This window comes from Pleurodeles waltl, chromosome 1_1, assembly GCF_031143425.1.
Source record: "Pleurodeles waltl isolate 20211129_DDA chromosome 1_1, aPleWal1.hap1.20221129, whole genome shotgun sequence".
Lineage (NCBI taxonomy): Eukaryota > Metazoa > Chordata > Amphibia > Caudata > Salamandridae > Pleurodeles > Pleurodeles waltl.
The window spans coordinates 133,437,938-133,460,465 of NC_090436.1; the positions used below are offsets into that span (position 1 = coordinate 133,437,938).

The following is a 22,528-nucleotide window of genomic DNA, read 5'->3' on the forward strand; positions in this document are numbered from 1 at the left end:
CTTAGACTAGAGGGAGAAAACCTATTCACTTAAGTGGAGGGAAAAAGGCAGGATCTCCCTTTGAATTCAATTAGACCTTTGTATGCAAAAGGCTGATGGTTAGTCTTTATAGAGACTGCCCATTTGGTGGGTGGTAGGAGATAAGGGTCGGATTGCTGCTACTGTTTTCAGGATGTGAAGGGCCTTTTAAAAAGGGCCAGCCTTTTGTCTCTTCCCAGTCATTCTCAGGTGTGGCTATGATAGTCAGGTGCAGATTGCTCACAACTCTTTGTGCCACCGTTGTGGTTCCTACATCCTGGAGATGACCCAGATGTGAAGAGCCTGGAAGACAGTCAGAGGAGGACACATGAAAAGAAAGCAGACCCAAACCTTTTCTGAAGGAGCTGGCTGACAGCACACATTCCCTGTCTGATGTACTTGTATAAGAGTGGAAGCTGCTGACCCACTTTTTGTTCCAGTACCAACATCTCTTTGACCAAAGAGGCCATGAAGTGGCCAGAGGACTACTGTGCAAGCAGAGCTGGTATCTGTATGACAAGCAGATTCTCAGATGTGAAAGGACATCACCTAGAGTCTGATCTGGAGTAGAAACTGCTTTCCATGTACTGGAATGCCAGGGCAGTCGTGTCTGAATGAAAAGGGAAATTGCGAGTTGACCCACCAGGAGGAGCTGCAAAAAAACAGCTGATCTTGGTCCTGCAGTCAGTTTATCAGAGAGTCCAGAAGAGCGTGTCTGGTGTGCACCTAATTTGGAGCCAGTCACTGAACACGAGTAGAGGGTCCCCAGCACTGCTGAACTGGGCCCAAGAGAATCCTATTGTCATCCTAGTTGTCACAACTGTTGAACTAACTACTGTGCCTGATCGGCCTGGGGTGCTGATGAAGGTAGTGGCACTGGCCTTCAGCACTTGTCTGTGCATCCAAAGTAATTGTTGTTGGTGTGATAGTGTCACCTGTCTAGCTGTGCCTAAGTAGTCCACACCAATGAAGAACACCAAGTACTCCTGGCATATGCTCCACGATCCCCTGAACATGTGGCTAGACCCACACTTGGCACTGTGTGCCGCACAGGCTACACCACAACTCAGATGAAGCTGCTGCCTTAAGGCACTTTGTCCAAGTAAACCAAAGCAGTCACTGACTGACAGTGGAGCAAACTCTCAGTATGCCCAACTGGACCAAACCATTGGTGCCAAAAGTGCTTAAGTCACCTCTCTAAGACCTGCACCTGGAAGGAAGACTGCATCACCGCTTCACGTCAGAGAGGCCCAGTGACTAGCAGCAACATTTATCAGTTTGGAAGAAGTCAGGGTAGCCACAGCGGCCACCTGCTGCTGACATCATGAAGCATAGAATTGGGGTGCATCCAAAGACAGCCGATGCTGCATCCAGGACACTGCTGGGCAAACTCCGCTTGCCCAACTTGAGCTGAAAAGCCTCCAATTAACACAATCTTAGAGCTGGAGGCCGTTCTGAGTCCTAGTGCAGCCCAGAGAACAGGTGAGAGACTGAAAGCTAATGTAGTTCTAAAGAGATTAACAAACAAAGAGGGTCAGCACTGCACTTCAACTGTTTTGGACACCTGACCTGAAAGACCTTAGTATACAAGAGAGGCAGTAGGACAATAAAGTAGGGGTGGCAGCCTTCCTAGCTACATTCACCTAGCATCAATATACTGAATATTTGATATGTTTAGTCTTGGTGTGTAGTATTTCATCTTACTGCATAAGAAAATACTTTACTTTATTCGGAGAGAAGCACTGAGCTGGACAATTAGCTTATTGTGCTGCTGGTTGTCTGCCGAGTTAGAAGCCTGCTGCATGCTGTACCTCTGAACTACCTTCTCTGAGAAGCCTGTACCTGCAGGGCAATGCTATCACTGACAGTCAAGTGCTAAAGGGGTTGTTCTTTGTCAAGTCTGCAGAGCCATTGTAGGACAGACCCCGGGACAGTAGAGACAAATGACCCTAGCCCCCACAGTTGTGGTCCAGCAACCCTTGCCTGCCCTTGGCACCCACCCAGGAGTCAAACATTTGGATGTCAGCTGTTTGGACCAAGTCCCCATGTCCTGAAATGGCAGCCGCAGTATTTCTCTACGTGCGTCCATCAGACCACGAGTTCCAGCGGGGCTTGAAGGAGCATTCATAAGAACAAGATGATGTTGAAGAGAAAAAAGGTCTCTCGACCAATCAGATCGCTCTTTTTTTTTTTTTTTTTGCATGACTGCAAGACTCTAGGGAACCAAACAGTTCAAATACGCTAATATTTTGAACCTTCATTTCTTAAAAACGAATGAACTGATTTATCCTAAATTACAAAAAAAGCACCCTATCTGGGTAAATGTCTAGCTTTCTGCCACATTTGGGATAATTCTGTTCAGCCACTTTAGCTGAAGAGCTGAACAAAACACCTATGGAAATTGAATGGGGAAATGTTTTGGGACCTTCTCCCTTTTTTTGCTCTGCTCCTGCTTGATAGATCATCCCAAAACTTTACAGGAAGGTGGATGAACTTTGGAAGTTTTGTGTAGATTCTTCAAATGGCGCCAAAGTTATAAGCAAACTGAAATACCCTCTTCTTATGGTATCTAGGTCATATATGTATATTTTAATATTTTTTTTCTTTTTTGAAGGGTGACTCCCCAAATTCCCGTTCCTTTAAATTACTCCTAAACATCTTGTACCACTACCCACCTCTAAACCCTAAAATTACCCTTACACGCCTGAACCATAAAATTACCCTTCCTACCCTTCACAAATATCCGCACTAAATCCTAAACTTACTCTTAACCAGCCTTAACCACTACCCACCCCTAACTCCTAAAATTACCCTCACAAACCCTAAACTCTAAAATTACCCTTTCCACTGTTTACCAAGACCTACCCTTAAACCGTATTACCCTTAACTCTCTTTACTTCTACCCACCCCAAACTCCTAAAATTATGCTTACTACCTCTAAACCAAAATATTACCCTTACCACCACCTACCTGAAAATACAATTACCCTTACCAACCCCCTAAACCCTAAAATTACCCTTACCACCCTTTACCACTGCCCAACTCTAAACCCTATAATTACCCTTACTACACCTAAACCCTAAAATTACCCCACTACCGTTTACAACTTGATAACCCTAAAATTACTCTTAACACTATACACCCCTATACCCTAAGATTACCTTTACCACTGCCCATCTCTAAACTCTGAAATTACCATAACCTCCCTTTACCACTACCCACCCCAAAACTCTAAATTTAGCCTTAAAGTCATATATATTACCCAGTGGTGGTCGCCACTGGGTAGAAATTATTAGGACCATATTTTCAAAAGGAAGGCTTTTTTTGGTTTGCTAATAACTTTGGCACCGTAGAGGAGTCTTTACTCCCACCCCCCAAAAAAAGTTCATCGACCTCACGGGGGTGGTGAGGGGTTGGGGGTTTAGGAGACCAGGAAAAAAGGGGGTCTCCAAATCTCCAAACATGTTTTCTCTATGCAATTTTTCATAGGCAAACTTAACGGCAATAAGGCAAAAACAGCTGAATCTAATTTGGCAGAAAGCCAGATCTAGGTCCAGAAAGTGCACGTTTTGTGTTTTAATGTAAATTCGTTCAGCAGTTTTTGAGAAATTAAGGTTCAAAATGTATATATCACACCGCAGAGGACCTAAAGATAAAATATGATTGGCTGCCCCACATCAAAGAAGTGGTGGCAGTCCTCTGTCCTGAAGGAAAAAGAAACTATCCAGAGCAGGCAATGGTTGGCCTACAATTTTTATTTTATTTTTTTATAAAGAGGACCACAGATTTGCAGATGATCCGTTAAAATACAGTAACTGACTTATGCCCTTGCTGTGCACTGCTAATTGCCTCAGATATTACATAATTCATGACATGTTCTATTACATCATAGTAATATTACTGCAACATCTGAAATTACATCACTGATGACGAGAGAGAGAGAGAGAGAGATAGATTGGAGAACGGAAACCTTTTCCAGAGTTCTTGCTTAGGTTTCAAAAGTTCATCTGCACATGTATTTTGAGAGACAAGACATTTTGGATCGGTTTGAGTTTTGAGTTTTGCAGGTTCACAGTCATAGAGGTCGCCTCTGGTCCAGTGTTCTGATCCTCGCCAGGCAGACAGCCTGCCGATGAGATGTCCCAGTAGTCTGAGGTGTTTACCAGTTAGGCCCATCTGGTGCTGGTCAGTATACAGCACGTTTGTTGCAGTTCGGGAACCACCTTTGCTTGTTCCATCTCTGCTTGTACTTTCATCGGGGTAGACTTTAGTTGCCAGCAGGGTTTCCTCTTTGGCCTGACTTTTGTCCACTTTTATTGCTGCAGGGTGTCCCGTACGGGTGGGCCAGCACACCCTTTACTTTCCAGCCATTTCCAGGCCTCTCCTACTGTTGTAAAGAAGAGGGTTTGTTCTTGGTCTATCACTCTCAGCTTTTTGGGAAAGAGTAGTGCTGCTTTACTGTCACAACAGTTTCTCACTGTCATTCGACCATTTGGGTATAGTCAGGTATATATTCACTTGTGAACCCTCCTCCCGCCACGGGCTGTGTGTCCGGCCGCATTGCAGGATGTCGTCCCTGTCATGGTAGTTCAACAGAGGAATAACTACCAGTCTAGACTCTCCCTCAGGTACCCTGTGCACCCTTTCTACTGTGAAGAAGTTGGATACCTTGCCTTCCATTACGTCCTGCATGAGCCAGTTTTCCATGTAAAGTTCCATGCTTTTGGTCCCACAGCGCTCTGGGAGGCCTACCACCCAAACATTATTGAGGCAGGTTCGGCCCTCCGCATCTTCTACTCGGTCACGGAGAATTGCCACCTCTGGACACAACTGCACTAGTTGCTTCCCGTGATCTTGGACTGTGGGCTGCCGGCATTTTTATCTCTTTCTCCATGTGTCCCACTCTTCCAGCCAGCGTGCGATGATCTGCTCTTAACAAACCAAGGTTGACTGCTACTGTGGCGATCTTCCCTTCCAGTGTTGTTTCTCCTATGGCCACTAGTATTGCTGGAATGTGAGCTTCGTATACTTCTCTAGGCAAATGGCGGGCAGGCAGCAGCATGGTTATATAGACATTCTTTTCGGTCTCAGTGCGGTCTGGACATGTATGTTTGGTGCATATGATCTTTGTTTCTGGGTAAGCTATTCACACACTCCAAATGTCTTGCCTTCTGGACGGGGAGCATGGGGGCCGCCTAGCACTAGGCGCATATACCTACAATTGCAGTAGTGTAGCGTAGGCTCTCATTATTCTAATAAGACTACTGGATTTTGAGCGGAAGAATCACCCGCAGCGTGGGAGACTAAGTCTGACCCACTGCGGGTGACACTGGTCGCTCCAATCCGAGTTTTTCTCCGGCTAACTCATCCGTTTCTCTCAGTTACCTTAGTCTCATTTAGAAATGACAAACAGAGGCAGTATATGTTTCAATAATTACTTTAATAAAACAACTGCATCTTAGATAGCAAAGCGTGAGCTACAATAACCAGGACGACACAGCATGACAATATTAAAATTGTGACGAAGAGAGTGAAGCATAGAAAAAACGCTATCATATTGTCACTATGGTCAATAGACTAACTCCTACCTAGGCTATGACAGAGCACACCATGTTAAGCTCTAATTCTGCCCTTCAGGTTCCCCTGGGAAGACATCATCCACCATACCTGAGCAAAAACCTGCGATCTGTGTTAGCATCGGTAGCGAAGCATTTGGCAATCAGCATACAGTTGCGGTTCTCTGGCTGGAATCTCGCTCTAACGTGTAAGAGACAAGGAAGTGTTTTTATAACACAGCTGCTGTTCTGAGAAAATGTCCCTACGTAAGGATGTGTGTCTTCTACGAATGTTGGAGGCTAAACTTCTACCACGTTCACCAGCAATATACCGTGCTGTAGCCATGGAAGGGCCACAGAGTGAGCAAGAATGTCTTGTTTGAGAACAGAGTGCTGGCCTATGCAAAAACAGTTAGATAAACAGAAAATAAAACAAGACTGTAAAAGTGGCTATTATAACAATAATAAAGTAACGCCAAATAAAATATCTCTAGGTTAGAGTGCACAGCGGCTTGGCCTAGTGTGTTAAAATAACATGCATGGAGCTATAGCTAAAATGGCACAACAGTAGCAAATGGAATAGTATGACACTTGTAAATTTGCTGTGACGCCCCGGCACCTGGATAAGATGGCGGCAGGGTTAGGCTGGCCACCCGTTTGCCCAGGGACTGATGGCAGCTCCTCTGAGGCACCGGAGTGGCAGTGACATTGCCAGGCGGTGGAGGATTCCCAGGAGAATACTGGGCAAGTAAGGAGCGGTGCTGCGGGGGCTGTGGACGTTGTGCATGGGGTGAAAGGAGACTGGCGTGGTGGCAGGCAGTTTGGACCACGATCTGAGTGCTGCCTGAGGCTTGGCGCTTCCCAGGGCAGCCAGTTCAGATCCTATAAGTGCAGCAATGCTGATGACGGATGTGTGGCCCACAGGCAGAGGCGGTTCGTGAACATTTGTGCCTGGTTGCAGCCTGGCCCCGGAGTGACATGGTGGCGGCGGCCGGTGATTCAGCAAAGAGAGAGGACACATATTGCAGCGTCCGGGAGTGGAGAGGAGAACAATGGCATTGCAAGTACTCACCTCCCCTACTGCAATAGTGCTGGGAATTGAATTAAGGTGCTGGCCTGCAATCCCTGAGCCCTTTGGCCCTGCGAACTCTTCCCAGTGGTTAGGAGCATGGAGCACTAGACTCTGTGCAAAGTGTGGGGGACCATTTGAAAGTGCAAGGGGGCATTCAGAGCTCCTATTTGACTCTGACCTAGCTGTTCGACCCCAGGTGGGCTAGTGGGCGAGCGGGGCTGCTGGACCGAGAAAGTAGTTGCCAGGACACCTCAGGCTATTGCGAAGGGACCACAGGAGTGCTTTACTGCCTCTAGTACACGGCTAGCGGTGAAAACAAGAGGTGCTACCCCAGAGGTGAGACGAGGTGCGACGCCATATGTGCCCCATGCCAGACATCTTTGGTTCCCAGTCCTGTCCACACAGCAGTGCACTGGGGACAGCTACCGGGACCAACAGCGTACTGGACTGCTGTATGCTAGCATTCGCTGAGCTTTCATTGTGATATCATGGGGAAGACTGGGAAGAACCAGTTGCGCTTCACATTCAAGGCTAAATGTGCATATAAGGAGACCCCGGGTTCTGAAAATGAGGAGCAGACTGGAGCAAGTGCCACTTTGGAGAGCACACTGCACGCAATGCAACAAAGCCTGCAGTCCATAGAGAATAAAATTGACTCGTTAAATTTATGATTGGATCATCTGGCTTCCAAATTTGACCGGCATGGCACACGCATAACAGATGATGAACAGCATATATCCACGATGGACGACACACGGAGACCAGTTTCAACATGGAAAAAGTGATGGCTCTTATACAATCTAAGAATGAGGACCTTGAAGCAAGGTCCTGCAGAAACAATCAGGGGTGTGGAATTCCTATACCCCAACATCCGGGACAAATTGTTTGGGGTTAAGGGCAACAAGTTTTCATTTTTATTTTGTCCTTGGGACAAGTAGGCCCAAGCACCTGCAGTACAAACCCTTTAGCTGCCAGTTTACAAAGAAGGTAACTGTCTGCAGTGGAGGTAATAAGTGCGTCCATAAGCACAATATACTTGTGTTTATAGTTCATTAATGAAAAGCCTTCATTATTAGGTTGAGAGCTGCAAATAAACAATTTAAGGTCACACAGCACTACTGACAGTGGTTCCAGTATTTAAAAAAAAAAAAAATGTTAATTAATTTTTTTTTTTTAAATGGGTACACACGTTTCAAAAGTATAACAATATGAGGCTAAGTAAAATGCTCCGACAATGCTCTCTGATTAGACGCAAATGGTTGCAGAAGCTTGTAAGCAAGAGCAATGATTGTAGGAAAAAAAATTGTAGGTGCTATTTCTTTGAAGTGTAAAATGTGTTGATGTATGCTAGTATTAAAAAAAATATTCCTAATGGAAAATCAGTGTAACCGTTTTCAACAAGATTATGGGAAGCATGAAAAAAAAACAAGCACTGGCAAAGCCAACCAATCTGACTTTCTTTGTGAGTCTTTTGGTTTCATCACCTGTGTCTTGTTTTGAAATGGCTTTTGTAACACTTTATTGTTGTGAGAGCTGCCAAGCCCTCACCACTGTAACAAACGGAATAGAAATAGAAAAAAAAGTTTTTGGGTCTCAAAAAAGCAGACATTGTCACCAGTGGAGTAATGAAGGCCCCGCAGCCCCCCCTCAGCACACCACCTGCCCTGAGCGAGTCTGGCGGAGGGGGTGGGGGTGGCGGGGCCTCCATGTTCTGTGAAGGGGAGCCCCTTCCAGTTTCATTACCCCACTGATTGCCACAGTAGTTCCTGGCACTGAACAAAACTACTTTGTGTGCCAATATGCTCCTTGTGGAAGAGCAGAATGCGATCACTCTCAGTAAAGCCAGCCGATAGAGAAAGAAACAGAAGTTTAATAAAAACAAAATGTCTTTGTTAGCACCAGACCTAATTAGGGAACCAATTCTTAAAGACAGTCACAAAAGTGCACCCGTGGTATACGTCTTTGAATTCATCGTGGCTTTCAAGAATTCACAGAAGCAGACCAGGAAATCAAAGTCCTAAAAAATATTTGTGAACTGTATTTTAGCACGAGCAAATATACATGTCTAGATTTGCTCATGTGACAATCTACTGAGGGGCTTACAAGTTCACTTTCCCTCCATCTACTTTTTCCCCCCAACCCTGGAAGAGCTTCTACTTCTGCTACTGTCAGGAGTAAATTTCCAACCTCTCTCATTCTGGGAAAATATTAGAGAAGAGCTGGTGAAAATCGTTAAAAACATGCAAGTTAGGTTTGCAGACTCCAAGGCATTCCCGCCCTGGTACTATTGCTTACTGCTTCCCCCAGCCGCAGTATGTAGATCTGCGGAAAGGTGGATAAATAAAGAAATTGCTATAGTAGGGATTGAAATTGCAAGTATTCAAGCCCTACTAGAGTAGTAGCCCTAGCATAATCAAAGAGGCTATTATCAGAGCTCTTACATAATGAGATTGCTGCCATAATTTGTCACCGCACTACATGGCACCAAAGGGACAAGTAGATTTAAGAAGCAACCTGTCCCATGGACAAGTAGATATTTTAGTAAATTCCACATCCCAGAACAATGTTCGCATTCTTGGGATTCCCAAAACCGCCAATACAAGGAAAATGGAACTGTATGTTAAGCAGCTCCTTTGCAACATTGTTGGCGCTGAACACTTTTCCAATATGCTGATCGTCGAGCACCGATCGCTGGGTGAGACCCCCTCCTGGAGCACTGCCATGACCTATCATTGCCAGGTTGTTCAACTATCGTGACCGAGATATGGCGCTCTCCAGGGAGAAAAATACAGTCCAGCATCAGGGAACTGAAATCGCCTTCTTTCCCAATTTCACCATGGCAGTCCAAATGGCGAGATGCGATTTTGCAACCGCGAAGAAGAAACTGCAGTAGGCTAGCCTGACCTACGCCATGTTATACCCGGCTAGATTGTGGGTGGACCTGCCTGGAGGCCCAAAAAGTCTTCGCCACTCCGTAGGCTGCATTGGAGTGCATCTGGAAAAGAGGGCTGGGCTGCAAGTCATCCTCAGATAAAGTTAACTAGCTGTCAGCAGCACATATTTTGTTCTGAATGTTGGGGGTCTGGCCAAAGTATCTGGCCGCAAAGGGTCTTAGAATTGCTTGTTGTTTAGCTCTCTTCCATGTTTTAAGGATGTGATAGTGGTAACGGTGGCTTGGTCATCTCCGCACACCTGGAGAGTCAAATCGTTGCCTACCCCCTAAAGGGAAGTGTACCTCATGACTTTAGTACCATTTGTAGTGTGTGAGTGTAGTGAGCAGCGGTGTTGTACGTGGTTACCACTTGTATTATTGTGCTTGGGGGAGGAGGGCTGGAGAGGGGAATGTGCCTTTAGCAGGTTGGGTGTGCTAGAGTGGGAGGTGGGGTGGGAAGTTGTTTTGCCTATCTGTGCTCTTTCTTGAATGTCATGCCTGGGAAGATCACTGTTGATAGTTGTCTATGCCTAGTGCTGTTTGAGGGGTATGAGCCCTGATAGCAGTCCTAATGTGACCTATCTTAGTTTCATGTCTTGGAACATCCGGGGGTTGGACAACCCAAAAACAATTAGACAGGTATTAGCATATTTATATCTTGCGTATTTACAAGAAACATGTTTGTCTAGACATGCTGCGGATACGATAAGTGCAAAATGGGCGAGTTTTTGCCTGGCCTCCTCATATCCACTTATGCCCTGGGGGGTGGGGGAGATATCATCCTGATTAAGAAGGGAGTGCAATTTGATCTGGTGCAATCAGAGGCAGATGAACAGGGGTGATATGTTATAACACAGGGCAAATTGGGTGGTACTATGGTAACTACTGTCAATTCCTATGGCCCCAATGTGGATGACGGAGAATTTTTTTTGCATATTGGGGGCCGTCTGCACGCACTGCCTCCTAAGCCTTTGTTATGGGGTGGGGATTTCAACGTATGCCTGGATCCTGGGTTGGATAGGTCCACCTCCCTGGGAGGGCAGGACAAGCGTGCAGCTAGAGTGAAGCATGAATCTATGGTGGAGGTTGGGGTTATTGATGTGTGGTAGATACGACACCCTGGTCTCAGAGAAGGTACATATTTCCCATTGGTACATGGCTCACGGTCGCACCTCAACTTCTGGCTGTCGTTGGGTGACTTACAGGAATGGGTGTGGGAGATACGACATCTCCTGCGCACTCTCTCGGATCATGCCCCAGTATACCGACATTGCATGTTCACACATATGTCCCTCTGCCATCTAGCTGGCGCTTGCACCATTCGGCCTTGCCTGATCAGGTCTTTCGAGGAATACTTATGGAGGCTATTGGGGAGTTCTTTCTTTTAAACAAGGATTCAGTTGAGAGCACTGGTGTCATCTGGGATGCCATCAAGGCCACTATTAGGGGGGGGTATGTATTGGGGCACAGACAGGCATACTGAAGGATATTAGGTCACCATAGAAACACTATACGGGGTTTAGAGCGGGATTACTCTTCTGATCCTTCGCCTACTATACTGGTCAAAATACATGATTAGGTGACTTAGTACAACAAAACTGCAGAGCATGAGGTGCAACACTTATCCAGGTGACATGTGGCACGTGCGTATGCTGAGGGGGGTATGTCTGGATATGCTCTGGCCACCAAACGTATGAATCCTAGGGCTTCGACACACATAGTGCGTACAGTTCGCTCAGATGATGGGTTGGGCTGCGACAATAGCTCCATTCCAAAACAATTTGCTTCCTTCTATGCCAAGTTATATGGGTACAGAAAGACGTCAACAACTGTGGATATAGCCAGGTATCTGGAAGATATTGCATTGGCATGGCTATCACTGGGCCAAAAGCAGTATCTCAGTCAGCCGTTTACTATAAACGAATTAAGGATGTTATACAAAGCCTCCCTACTATAAAGAATATGTAGATATACTGCCTCTGCACCTCCTGGGTATGTTTGAGGAGGCATACATGGCGCAGAGTCCTCCGCCCTCCCTTAGAGAAGCACTTATCACGCTGCTCAAGCCTGACAAGCCACCTGAGCATTGTGACTCATATCATCTATTATCCCTTATCAAAACGGATACTAAAATCTTGGCCAAGCTAACAGCCACACATCTTCCTACACTGATGACCAATTTGGTCCTTCTGGACCAGGTGGGATTTATCCTCTCAGATGCACCACTCATTATCGTAAGACAATATTTGCCCTGCTCCACTATCTGACTCCCTCTATGAAAGCTGTAGCGGTTCTTTTAGACTTCACTAGGGCGTTTGATTCCATCACCTTGACATATATATTTACCATCATGCTAAGGATGGGCAACCCCGCCAGATTTTTTGGCTGGATCAGTTTGCAGTATACAGAACTGGTTGTCAGGATACGGGTCAATGGCGTGACTTCGGGCCCCTTCCCAGTGAACAGGGGCACTCGGCAGGGGTGTCCACTGTCGCTGCTTCTGTTCGCCCTTGCTCTAGAGCACCTAGCCTGTGTGGAGTGGCAGTGTCCTTCTGTTTCCTATTGCGCCCGTTGGCTATATCCTTATACGCCGACCGCATGGTGCTATATGTGAGGGATCCAGAGACTCATCTGGACACTTATTAGAGAATATGTGCAGTTTGAATGGAAAACTGGCCTGATTATTAAATTGGAAGAAGTCCTACATGATCCCCCTTACAGCTAGCACTGCGGTGTTCCATACGGGATTTCCGTTGAAATGGTGCACATATCCAATGAAATGTCTGGGTGCAAAGGGACCCAGCATTGGTCACTAAGTTGGAGGACCGGGTGCAACAATGGTACCACCTCCCACTTTCTCATGCTGACCGAATAGCTGTGATAAAAGAATTGAGGTAAAATTACCATATTTACCTGTTGGTGAATATCCTGCTTCCCCCTCACTCAGGCTTTTATTAAGTCGCCGCAGTCTTTACTGATGGCACTGGCCTGTGGTGGTAAGCAGCCACGGATTGCATGGACACAACTCACAATCCCATTTTAAATGGGCGGGTTTAATGCCCCTGATTTTTACCTTTATTATCTGTGTGCACAGCAAAAGCATCATTGGGCACATCCCAAACGCTATATGCCACATCTCGTAATTGAACAGAATGTGGCAGATCCTATTCCGTTATACTCCTTATTGTTATATAGTCGCTTGGATGTGATACATAGCAGTATTAGTTCTATTAATTGAACCTTGAACGCGTGGCAGGCTATAGGAGCTCTCACCAGTAGGCATCCTACGTATGCTCCAGCATTGCCGCTTGGTCATCACCGTAATCTTTCTCTCACGCAGGAACCAAAGGCCTTGACCCTCCTTAAAGATACGGGGCAGCAAACAACGGGGGACTTATTCCCATAGGACCGCTTTATATTATTTTCTGCCCTGCCGCAGCAGTGTCGCAACGCTCTCCTCATGCATTTCACATATTTACTCCTGCATGCTGCTTTGAAGGAGTATTTACCCAAAGTTTCCCTACGTTCCCCCGAATTCCTATCGCCCGACGCCCGGGACATCTTGTTTGGGGTCAAGGGCAACAAGTTTTTATGTTTACTTTGTCCTTGGGACAAGTAGGCCCAACCCCCTGCAGCACAAACCTTTTGGCTGCCTGTTTACAGAGAGTGGAACTCTCTGCAGTTGAGGTAATGTGTTTCCAAAAGATAAAGCTGTTCGGACTTGTATTTATGGTTCATTATTTGAAGGCCTTCATTATTAGGGTGAGTGCTGTAAATAAATGTTTTAAGGTCACACTTCACTACTGACGTTGGTTCCAGTACAAAAAAAAAAAAAAACGTGTATACACGTTTGAAAAGTTTAGGCTATGAGGCTAAGTATAATGCTCCCAGAATGCTCTCTGATTATATGCAAATTAAGTGTCATTTAGTAAAATGTGTTGATGCATGCTAGTATTTCCTAAAAATATTTCTAATGGAAAATCAGTGTAACCATTTTCAACACGATTATGGGAAGCATGAAAATAAACAAACACTGACAAAGCCAACTGATCGGACATATTTTTATAAGTCTTTTAGTTTCATCAATGCGTGTCTTGTTTTGACATGGCTTTTGTAACACTTTATTGTTGTGGGAGATACCAGGCCCTCAACATTGTAACAAAAACTGGCAAACCCCCTCCAAAAAAAGTTTTTGAACTCTAAAAGCACACGTTGCCACCAGCGGCATAGCAAAGGCCCCGCAGCCCCCCTCCAGGGTGGCCCTTCAGCACAGCACCTGCCCTGAGTGAGTCTGGAGAAGGGGCTCCTCCATGTTCTTTACAAAGGGGCACCCTCCAGTTTCGTTACGTGACTGATTGCCACTGTAGTTCCTGACACTGAACACAACTACTTTGTGTGGTAATATGCTCCTTGTGGAAGAGCAGAATGCGATCACTCACAGTAAAGCCGGCCGAAAGAGAGAGAAATAGAAGTTTAATAAAAACAAAATGTCTTTAACACCAGATCTAATTAGGGACCAAGACCCACATGTAGGTAGCTTTTTGCATGTCGCAAACAGCGACTTTCGCTGTTTGCGACATGCAAAAAGCACATTGCGATGCACAAACCCAGTTTTGCGATTCAGTAACCTGGTTACCGAATCGCAAAACGGGTTTGCGACTCGCAATTAGTAAGGGGTGTTCCCTTCCTAATTGCGACTCGCAGTGCAATGTTGGATTGTTTTGTGACCGCGAACGCAGGCGCAAACCAATCGCAGTTTGCACCCATTTCAAATGGGTGCTAACACTTTCGCAAAAGGGATCCCCATGAGACCCCTTCCCCATTGTGAATGTCACTGTAAACATGTTTTCAGAGCAGGCAGTGGTCCTGCGGACCACTGCCTGCTCTGAAACAAAAACGTTTCATTTTTCGTTTTTGTTATGCATCTCGTTTTCCTTTAAGGAAAACGGGCTGCATTACAAAAAAAAAAAAAAACTGCTTTATTGAAAAGCAGTCTCAGACATGGTGGTCTGCTGTCTCCAGCAGGCCACCATCCCTGTGAGGGCCGCCATTCGCGAGGGGGTTGCAAATTGCGACCCACCTCATGATTATTCATGAGGTGGGCATTTGCGAAGCCCTTGCGAATCACAGATGGTGTCAGGGACACCATCCTACATTCGGATATGCGACTCGCAATTTGCAGGTCGCAAATCTGAACCTACCTACATGTGGCCCCAAATTCTTAAAGAAAGTCACAAAAGTGCACCCATGGTATATGTCGTACCCCTATAAAATATTTGTGAACTGTATTTTAGCATGGGTAAATACGATGTGTAGATTTGCTCATGTAAAAATCTATTGAGCATTTGCAAGTTCATTTTCCCTCCAGCCACTTTCTTCCCAACCCTGGAAGAAGTTCTAATTCTGCCATTGTCCGGAGTAAATGTCCAACCTTTCTTATTATGGGAAAATATTAGAGAGAAGCTGGTAAAAATCTTTAAAACATGCAGGTTAGTAGGTTTGCAGACTCAAATGCGTTCCAGCCCTGGAACTATTGCTTACTGCTTCCTCCAGCCCCAGTATGCAGATCTGCAGAAAGGTGGCAAAATAAGGAAATTGCTACAGTAGGGATTGAAACTGCAAGTATTCAAGCCCTACTATGGTAGTAGCCCTGGCATAATCAGAGAGGCTATTATCAGAGCACTTACATAATGAGATTGCTGCCATAATTTGTCGCCACACTACATGGCACCAAAGGGACAAGTAGATCTTTTTACAGGACAAGTAGATTTGAGAAGCAACCTGTCCACTGGACAAGTAGATATTTTAATAAATTCCACACCCCTGCACCAGCACTGCTTGTTTGGGTTTTATCACTAGTTTATATAATATGGTGCAGGTGGAGAAGTGCTGCTCAGGCAATACCCTCTTAAACAAGTGGAAGGAAATGCTTGACGACCCCCCCCCTCCAGGACCCACCATGACTCTGTTGGAGTGGTGTTTCTGCTGTGCTTTGACGGGTAGACTTACAGCCAATGGGAACTTGCACATTATTCACTTCAAGACAGACGTACTACACACTAGCACAGCTGGTTAGGTTTGGGCTTCAGCAGGAGGATGGCTGTAATTGGGGAAGTCCGCACCTCACCAGAGGTGGACTTCATACATCTTGCGTGGGGTTGTCCAAACATTTACATATATTGGACCTCCATTACTCTATTGATGACCCAGTACCATGCGACCCTTGCACATATCTTTTGGGGTATGTTAAACCTATGCAGCCAGCTAATAGCAAACTGACAGCAGTGGACCAATTGCTGGCAAAGAGGAGGGTGGCCATCAATTGAGGGTGGGGAGCATACCGGACATTCACACAGTGGTATCAAGACATTGCATATAGCAAGGACCAACTGGAGGTGTACGCTGATGAGCTCCCTGGGGCTTCCCGCCCGAGAGACTATTGGGCACCGATGACATAATACTTGATATCGGGTGTCTGAAGAGGAGTAGATGGGCTTTACTTAATACACGGACAGACTGTAGATTAGATAATGCAATTATCATCTTGCACTTTGATAAATGTAAACACTCATGTATCAATGACTGCACTATGGGCAAGGGTTTGCTTGTTGTTGTTTGTTAATGTTATATTTTAAATGTAAAATAAACAATTATTGCGGGGTGGGGGATGGGCCTTGTTGGAAAATAGCCCTCCCTCAAGGGACAAACCAAACTTTTTGCCTTCCTTCTCTTTTTTGATCTCATTTTTGTTGGCTTTAGGACTATGGGCACTTTACCACTGGTATCCAGTGCTAAAGTGCATGTACTCTCTCCCTAGAGCATGGTATCATTGACTCATACCTAATTGGCATATTTAATTTACTTTTAAGTCCCTAGTAAAGTGCACTATATGTGTCCAGGGTCTGTAAATTAAATGCTACTAGTGGGCCTGAAGCACTGATTGTGCCACCCACATAAGTAGCTCCTTAATCTTGTCTCAGGCCTTCCATTGCAAGGCCTCTGTATGCAGTTTCACTGCCACTTCTACTTGGCATTTAAAACTACTTGCCAAGCCTTAAACTCCTCTTGTACTACATTTAGGTAGTCTATGGGGCAGGGTACTAAGTAAATTAAAGGAAGGATGTGTACTTGTAAGTTTTATATGTCCTGGTAGCGAAAAACTCCTAAAGTTGTTCTTCACTGTTGTGAAGCCTTCTCTTCTCGTAGGCCATCATTGGAAATCCCCTTGTGCTGGTTGACAGCTCTCCTTGTGTATTCCACCCAGATAGCCATAAACACAGGACACTCAGCTGCATCTGCATACTGATGGGTCTTCCTAAGCAGGAAGGGTGGAGGGGCTCTTACACTTCAAAGGCTGGTGGCCTGACCCCACACAAAGGACGGATAACCCCCTGCCTCCCACAGATCTCCTGACAGACAGACATCTCCGTCACTTGAAAGGCACATTTGGGTGTATATATACTAGGTTGTGACCCCTAATATCAGGCACTTCTGGCCCTACAACTAGACTGTCAGAAGGACTGCAGTGCTGCCCAAAGGACTCATCTGGACTGCTGTTCTTTAAGGACTGCGCACATGCTTGTTGCCCTGCTGCTCCTCAACTCTGCTGAAAGGACTTGGCCTTCCCACATTAAAGTGATCTCCAAGGGCTTGCCAGCTTGCCTTCTGTTAAGAAGTCTCAAGGACATCAAAGACTTCACGTAAAAGAGAAAATCCACGGCGTCAGGGAAAAAAAATAATAAATCAATGGATCGCTTTACTTTCCAACATCTCACCTCTTCTGCGGCCTGCAGCGTCTTTATTTTTGACACATCCCAGGTACTTTGTGCTAAAGAGATACATCCATTGATTTCTATGGATTAAGACTTACTTAAACCTCTAAAAAGTGATATCTTGACTTGTGCAGATTGGATTTGTGTCACTTTGGTCTTGTTTTATTCAGAACAATAATGTATATTTTCCTAAACTGGTGTGGAGTACTTTTTGTGATGTTCTCACTGTGTTACTGTATGCCTTCTAAGTTAAGCCTTCCTGCTCTGTGCTAAGCTACCGGAGGGTGAGAACAGGATAACTTAGGTTGTGTTGTGACTTACCCCGACCTGGACTGTGGTCCCTACTAGGACAGGTTGCATACCTCTGCCAACTAGACAGCCAATTTCTAACAGGACCCATCTGCAAACAATTGTCACTCCAGGTGCTACCATCAGCACACACATACAGGCAGAAACTGAGGGCTGGGGGATTTGGGGACTGTTTCCTTCTCACCCAATATTAAAAGGTATCCAGTCTGGTGTATTTTACTCGTGGGTGAGGGGGGGTTGCTGAATCCCCACTGGCATTACCAGAATGCAGTCCCCAAAATAGTCTCCCCTTTGGGCCCCACCTCAGTTCTCCCTCAGGGATCGGTTAGGCATTCCTCTCTTCAAGGTCTCAGTGTCCGGTGAGTCCCCTCAGTGTGGGTCTGTTGGACACCTTCTATGGGCTCCTCCACCTCCCTCTAAGCACACAATACCTGGGCTGGTCTTATGCAGGAGGGGTTCCTCAGTCAAGGATGGCCGTCGCCATTTTCCTATGTTCTGGTGAAGCAGGCTCCACTGATTGGATGAATGTGCAGGTATGCACAGGTTCTGTGGCGTGGGGCAAATTTATTCAATGAACCCGTGGACTCCTCAGCCTCCTGTAGCAGTCTCTTGGGGTGTTTGCTACCACATCTCCCTCAGGTGGGACGGGAGACAAAGATTGCTATTACCTCCTATGAAGCAGGCAGTCTCCAGTGGGCCGGAGGGCTCAGTTTCCAGAACTGCACAGTCCCTCGGGTCATGGGGTCCTCCTCAGTCGTCTGAACCAGTCAGTCTTTTTTTGTGCCCTCAGCTGCAGGGGATTAGTGTTCCCAGGAGCGCCCAGATAGTGGAGCATCACAGGCTTGCCTCGCGCACCATTTTGGGTTGGCCACACCCCCTTGGACCTGGGATGATTGAGCGTCTGCTTCGTTCTTGGGCTCCCCAGTAATGATGGTGCCCTAACAAGGTTCCCCAGATCTGTGCTTTGGTGTGGACTAGTGCAGCCCCAAAGAAGCCACCAAGATAACTACACATCCGATCCACAGAGCTGATGAGATTGTGGCCCTGCTGAGTCCTACAAGGTACCTGAGCATCTTTCATCTGAACAGTGACTACTGGCACATTGACTTAGCAACAACTACCAAAGATAAGACTACATTTCCTATGCCAGAGGGGTTATTTCATCCTGCCGCTTTCCTGCACCTGGTGAACTATGTGCTATAAAGGCTAGAAGAGTTCTGTGCAGCCTACTTGGATGATATTGCAGTGTTTAGCAAATCAATGGGAGAGCCACACAAAGCATCTAGAACAGGCGATGGTCAGGATGTGAGGGTGTGAAACTGACCATCAGGGCAACCAAGTGTCAGATGGGGTAGTCCACTGTAAGTCTAGCTTGCACATCCAAGTGGAATGCGAAGATTTACCCACTGAATGTAAAGAGCCAGTTTGTGTTTCAAAACCACTCCTGCATTACGTCTCGAGTACACATACATGACAGACAACTCAACAGAATGATGACAATGAAGAGTGAAAACCCCAAGATACTGAGATTGTCAGTTTCATTGCCGGGCCTAATTTTCACATAAGAGCATAGTTCTAGATTGAACCATGAGAATGTAGATGGACTTTCCCGTAGGATTTATCAATCCACTAACTGAAAATTCTCCAAAGGTTGAGTAAAGTCTGGGTAGTCCAATCTGAGAGGGGTGTTGTTTCAGTCAAAAATGTATGAAGTTCTTGATTAGGTAGTCATGGTAATTCAATGGTATGTGTAGCAAGGGAATTGGCACTTAATAAAATACAGTTAATGCGAGTATTAGAAGGCTTTGGCCTTAGGTCTTTCTTAGGACCGCCAGGGTGTCCCAGTGACAAGGGAGAGAGCACATAACAGAAATTGTCTAGTTCTTCTATTAAAAAAAAAAAAAAAAAAAAAAATCAAAATGTACAAAAAAAAATAAACGTTCACCTACTTTCAGTTTTTGGTGGAACCAAGACAAACACATGAGTAAACCAGAAAACTCTACATTTCTAAAAAGGTAGACAGAATTCACAATTCAGCAAGAAGTTATTTGTGTAGATTGCTCATGGTTTTCCCATGCAAACTAATCATTGAAATAAATAAATAATTAAAAGTCTCCTTAGAAGTTGATACAGCCACAGCTAATCTGTTTCGGTTTGAAAAGAACTTCTTCGCGGCATCAATATATTCATATGCCCCAATTTGATCAATGCATGGGCCGGATTAATTGTACGTGCATGCATGCAGAGTCTTTTCATACAACATAATTCAAAATTAGAGATGTCACCACCAGAATCTGTGACCAGCATTCTGTGTTTGAGACGGTGTTCCCAACTATGGATTGAACAAGTTGAACATTTGAACATATTGATGCCCTGAAGAATTTATTTTCAAAACTAAACACATTGGCTGCGGCTGAATAATCTTTTATTGAGACATACTATTAAAGAAGACAGAAAGAACCAATGGACTTATTTCTGTGTGATGCTTCTGAACATTGAGTTTATATGAAGGGCTTACTGGTTAATTGTACAACTCTAAATGTGTGGTCATTTGTATTATCATGTGACTCAGAGGGCATTTTGCAACATGTGTTCTTTCTTGTACATTGGCTTATACTTTACAGAAAAAAACCGATAGAAAGACAAGTGCTAATACACAAATGGCATACTACTCTGTGTTTCTCCTCTTATCCAGGTAAAACTGTACCCCATTACTATTAAATAAAATAATTCCCTGATGTCTTGTGGGATTTATGCTCCACTGGAAGGGCAGAGTGGGGGAGAAACCCCTCAAATGTCCTTCTCGAGAGGGGACAGAAAGACTGTGGGTCATGGCGCCAGGTCAGGTCACCCTTTTTTCTTAGGCGAGTCACTTGAAAAGTGCAATACAATTTTCATTTAGTAGACATATCCGAATGTTTATAAATATATACACTGCAAATCATCATGTAATGATTATAAGCGTGTAACCCGCTGGTTGCCAATGCCTGCACGGTAGCTGTGTTGAGCAACCTGTCAAAACGTTGTTTCAGCAAAGACGCCCGGGCGCCCTCCTCGCTCCCAAGCAGCCAATCTTATAATAAGAAGATATACAAATGAAAACTGTCCTGCATTCACGTCGCAATAACAAAGAGAAGTGCGTTTTCACATAAAGGTTAAAAAGCAGCAGAATATTGCCAAACCACGAATAACAGGTTACTGTTTTGAAACACTACTTGTATGTCCACAGGCTGTGGCCAGGCTGCCTGACCCCTCCTCTTCGGATCGCATGGTGTGTCATAACATTGATGTAAGTCACCTGCTGGCTGCATTATGTATCTGTGATGCACGGATGAAGCCAGAAAGCTTTCATAGGGGCAGCTGAATAGATGGAAGATGCCTGAACTCTTGGGGTGGGGATAACTGTTTACTGGATCGTAAGGAGCGCCCCCTTCCCACTTAAAAAGATGCACGTAATGATCGTCAATGTGACACTGGGATAGGATTTGTCGTGTTACGGTCCAAGTTGGCGACTATGGAACAGGGGCTCAGGTTCGAGTCTTGACGATAACTTGTGATTCTGGGCAAACCCCACTTAGTTTCCCGTGCCTAAAAACTAACGGGACGCTGTGTAATGTAACTAGTGCTCATGCAATTAGCTCCAAAACCTTCACGTCGCGTTCGCTCTATCAAAAAAAACTGTAAGAAATAAAAAGGGGTTGAGGGTATAGCACTGCTCGAGGATGCGGTTCTGGGAAAGTCACAACCTTGCCGTGGAGCCGTTTGTTATTTTACAATCTCATACACACAAATAATAAAGCACTGAGTTGCCACTGAGGGAATACCACGCGCAACGGGATGAGGGCGCGTCAATTGTCGCAGTCCATGTCAGTCAGATGAGAACCAGCGCCAGAGAGCCCTGATCACAGGTGCGCTTCAGCTGTCCCATAGCACGGCGGCGGTTAAGCCCTCGGTTAGGGACGGCTTTACGAACAGAGAAAGACTCGCGGAAGCGTCTGCCTGCTGCTGACGCGAGTGGACTGTTCCCCCCTTTCGCCCCTCTAGTTACAGCGCCCCACAACCCCACCCTTGAAGCGGGGCCCGCCCCGCTCCTGCCAGCCAGAGCCGCGCCCCCGAAGCCGCCAGGCGCGCACACCCCTTACCCGAAGCTCGGAGAAGTCCGCCATTTTCTACCCGCAGACACCATCGCGCTCCTCGGCCGCCGTCGTCACATGACTTCGGAGCAGGAAGTGCCTGCGCCGAAACAGCTGTGCACCCCTGCTCCCCACCCCCGGCGCCTGTCAGTGTCAGCTGCTGACACCCCCTCAGGACGTACACAATGTGGCCTGCTGCGTGCGACGTCAACGGCTGCAGAAATTGACGCCAGTGACCAGGACGCTGCCCACGTCACGGGTGTCCTGGTTAATACTTATTTACCAGACAGGAAAACAACTACGCCTGCGCATGCCAACGTTTAATTAAAGAACGACGGATGTTTCGAAACGAAAATAGGCGAATTTGATTTTCCCGTTAACTTGCACTGAAGTGACGGTAATTTAAAGCTAAAAAATAAAATTTCAGCAATTTTGTTTTTAAAAATCTGAACTTTATTACTAGAGATAGTGATTGTGAGTGGGTCGGAGTTTTCCTCTAAAACTCGGAATAGGCTGTACTATTATCCTAGATAATCCGCATAATGGTCACACCGTAGGGCACCCATGTGGGCTGGAGACGGCGTTGACCTCAAGAGCTATGGGGTAAAATAGGAGTTGCAAAGGACAGTTATGGCAAAAGTTTGGGATTTTTCAGGAGATAGGACTCATAAGAGGAGTTGATATATTAAAAATCACAGTGAAGCCAAATACGGTTTATCCAAGGCCTTTAACATTAC

At 45.7% G+C, this 22,528-nt stretch overlaps 1 protein-coding gene across 2 annotated transcripts in view; it reads right to left on the reverse strand.

Moving 5' to 3' along the window:
- PIAS2 (protein inhibitor of activated STAT 2) overlaps nt 1-22,016 on the reverse strand; it is a 325,889-nt gene extending 303,873 nt beyond the window's left edge. Inside the window, exon 1 of one of the 2 annotated variants that reach the window (XM_069218886.1) lies at nt 21,801-22,016. In XM_069218886.1, coding sequence (XP_069074987.1) covers nt 21,801-21,824 — 24 coding nt within the window. In that variant the 5' untranslated portion in view covers nt 21,825-22,016. The remainder of the gene's footprint in view (nt 1-21,800) is intronic. The other variant, XM_069218889.1, reaches the window with a different exon arrangement.
- Between the last annotated feature and the right edge of the window lie 512 nt (nt 22,017-22,528).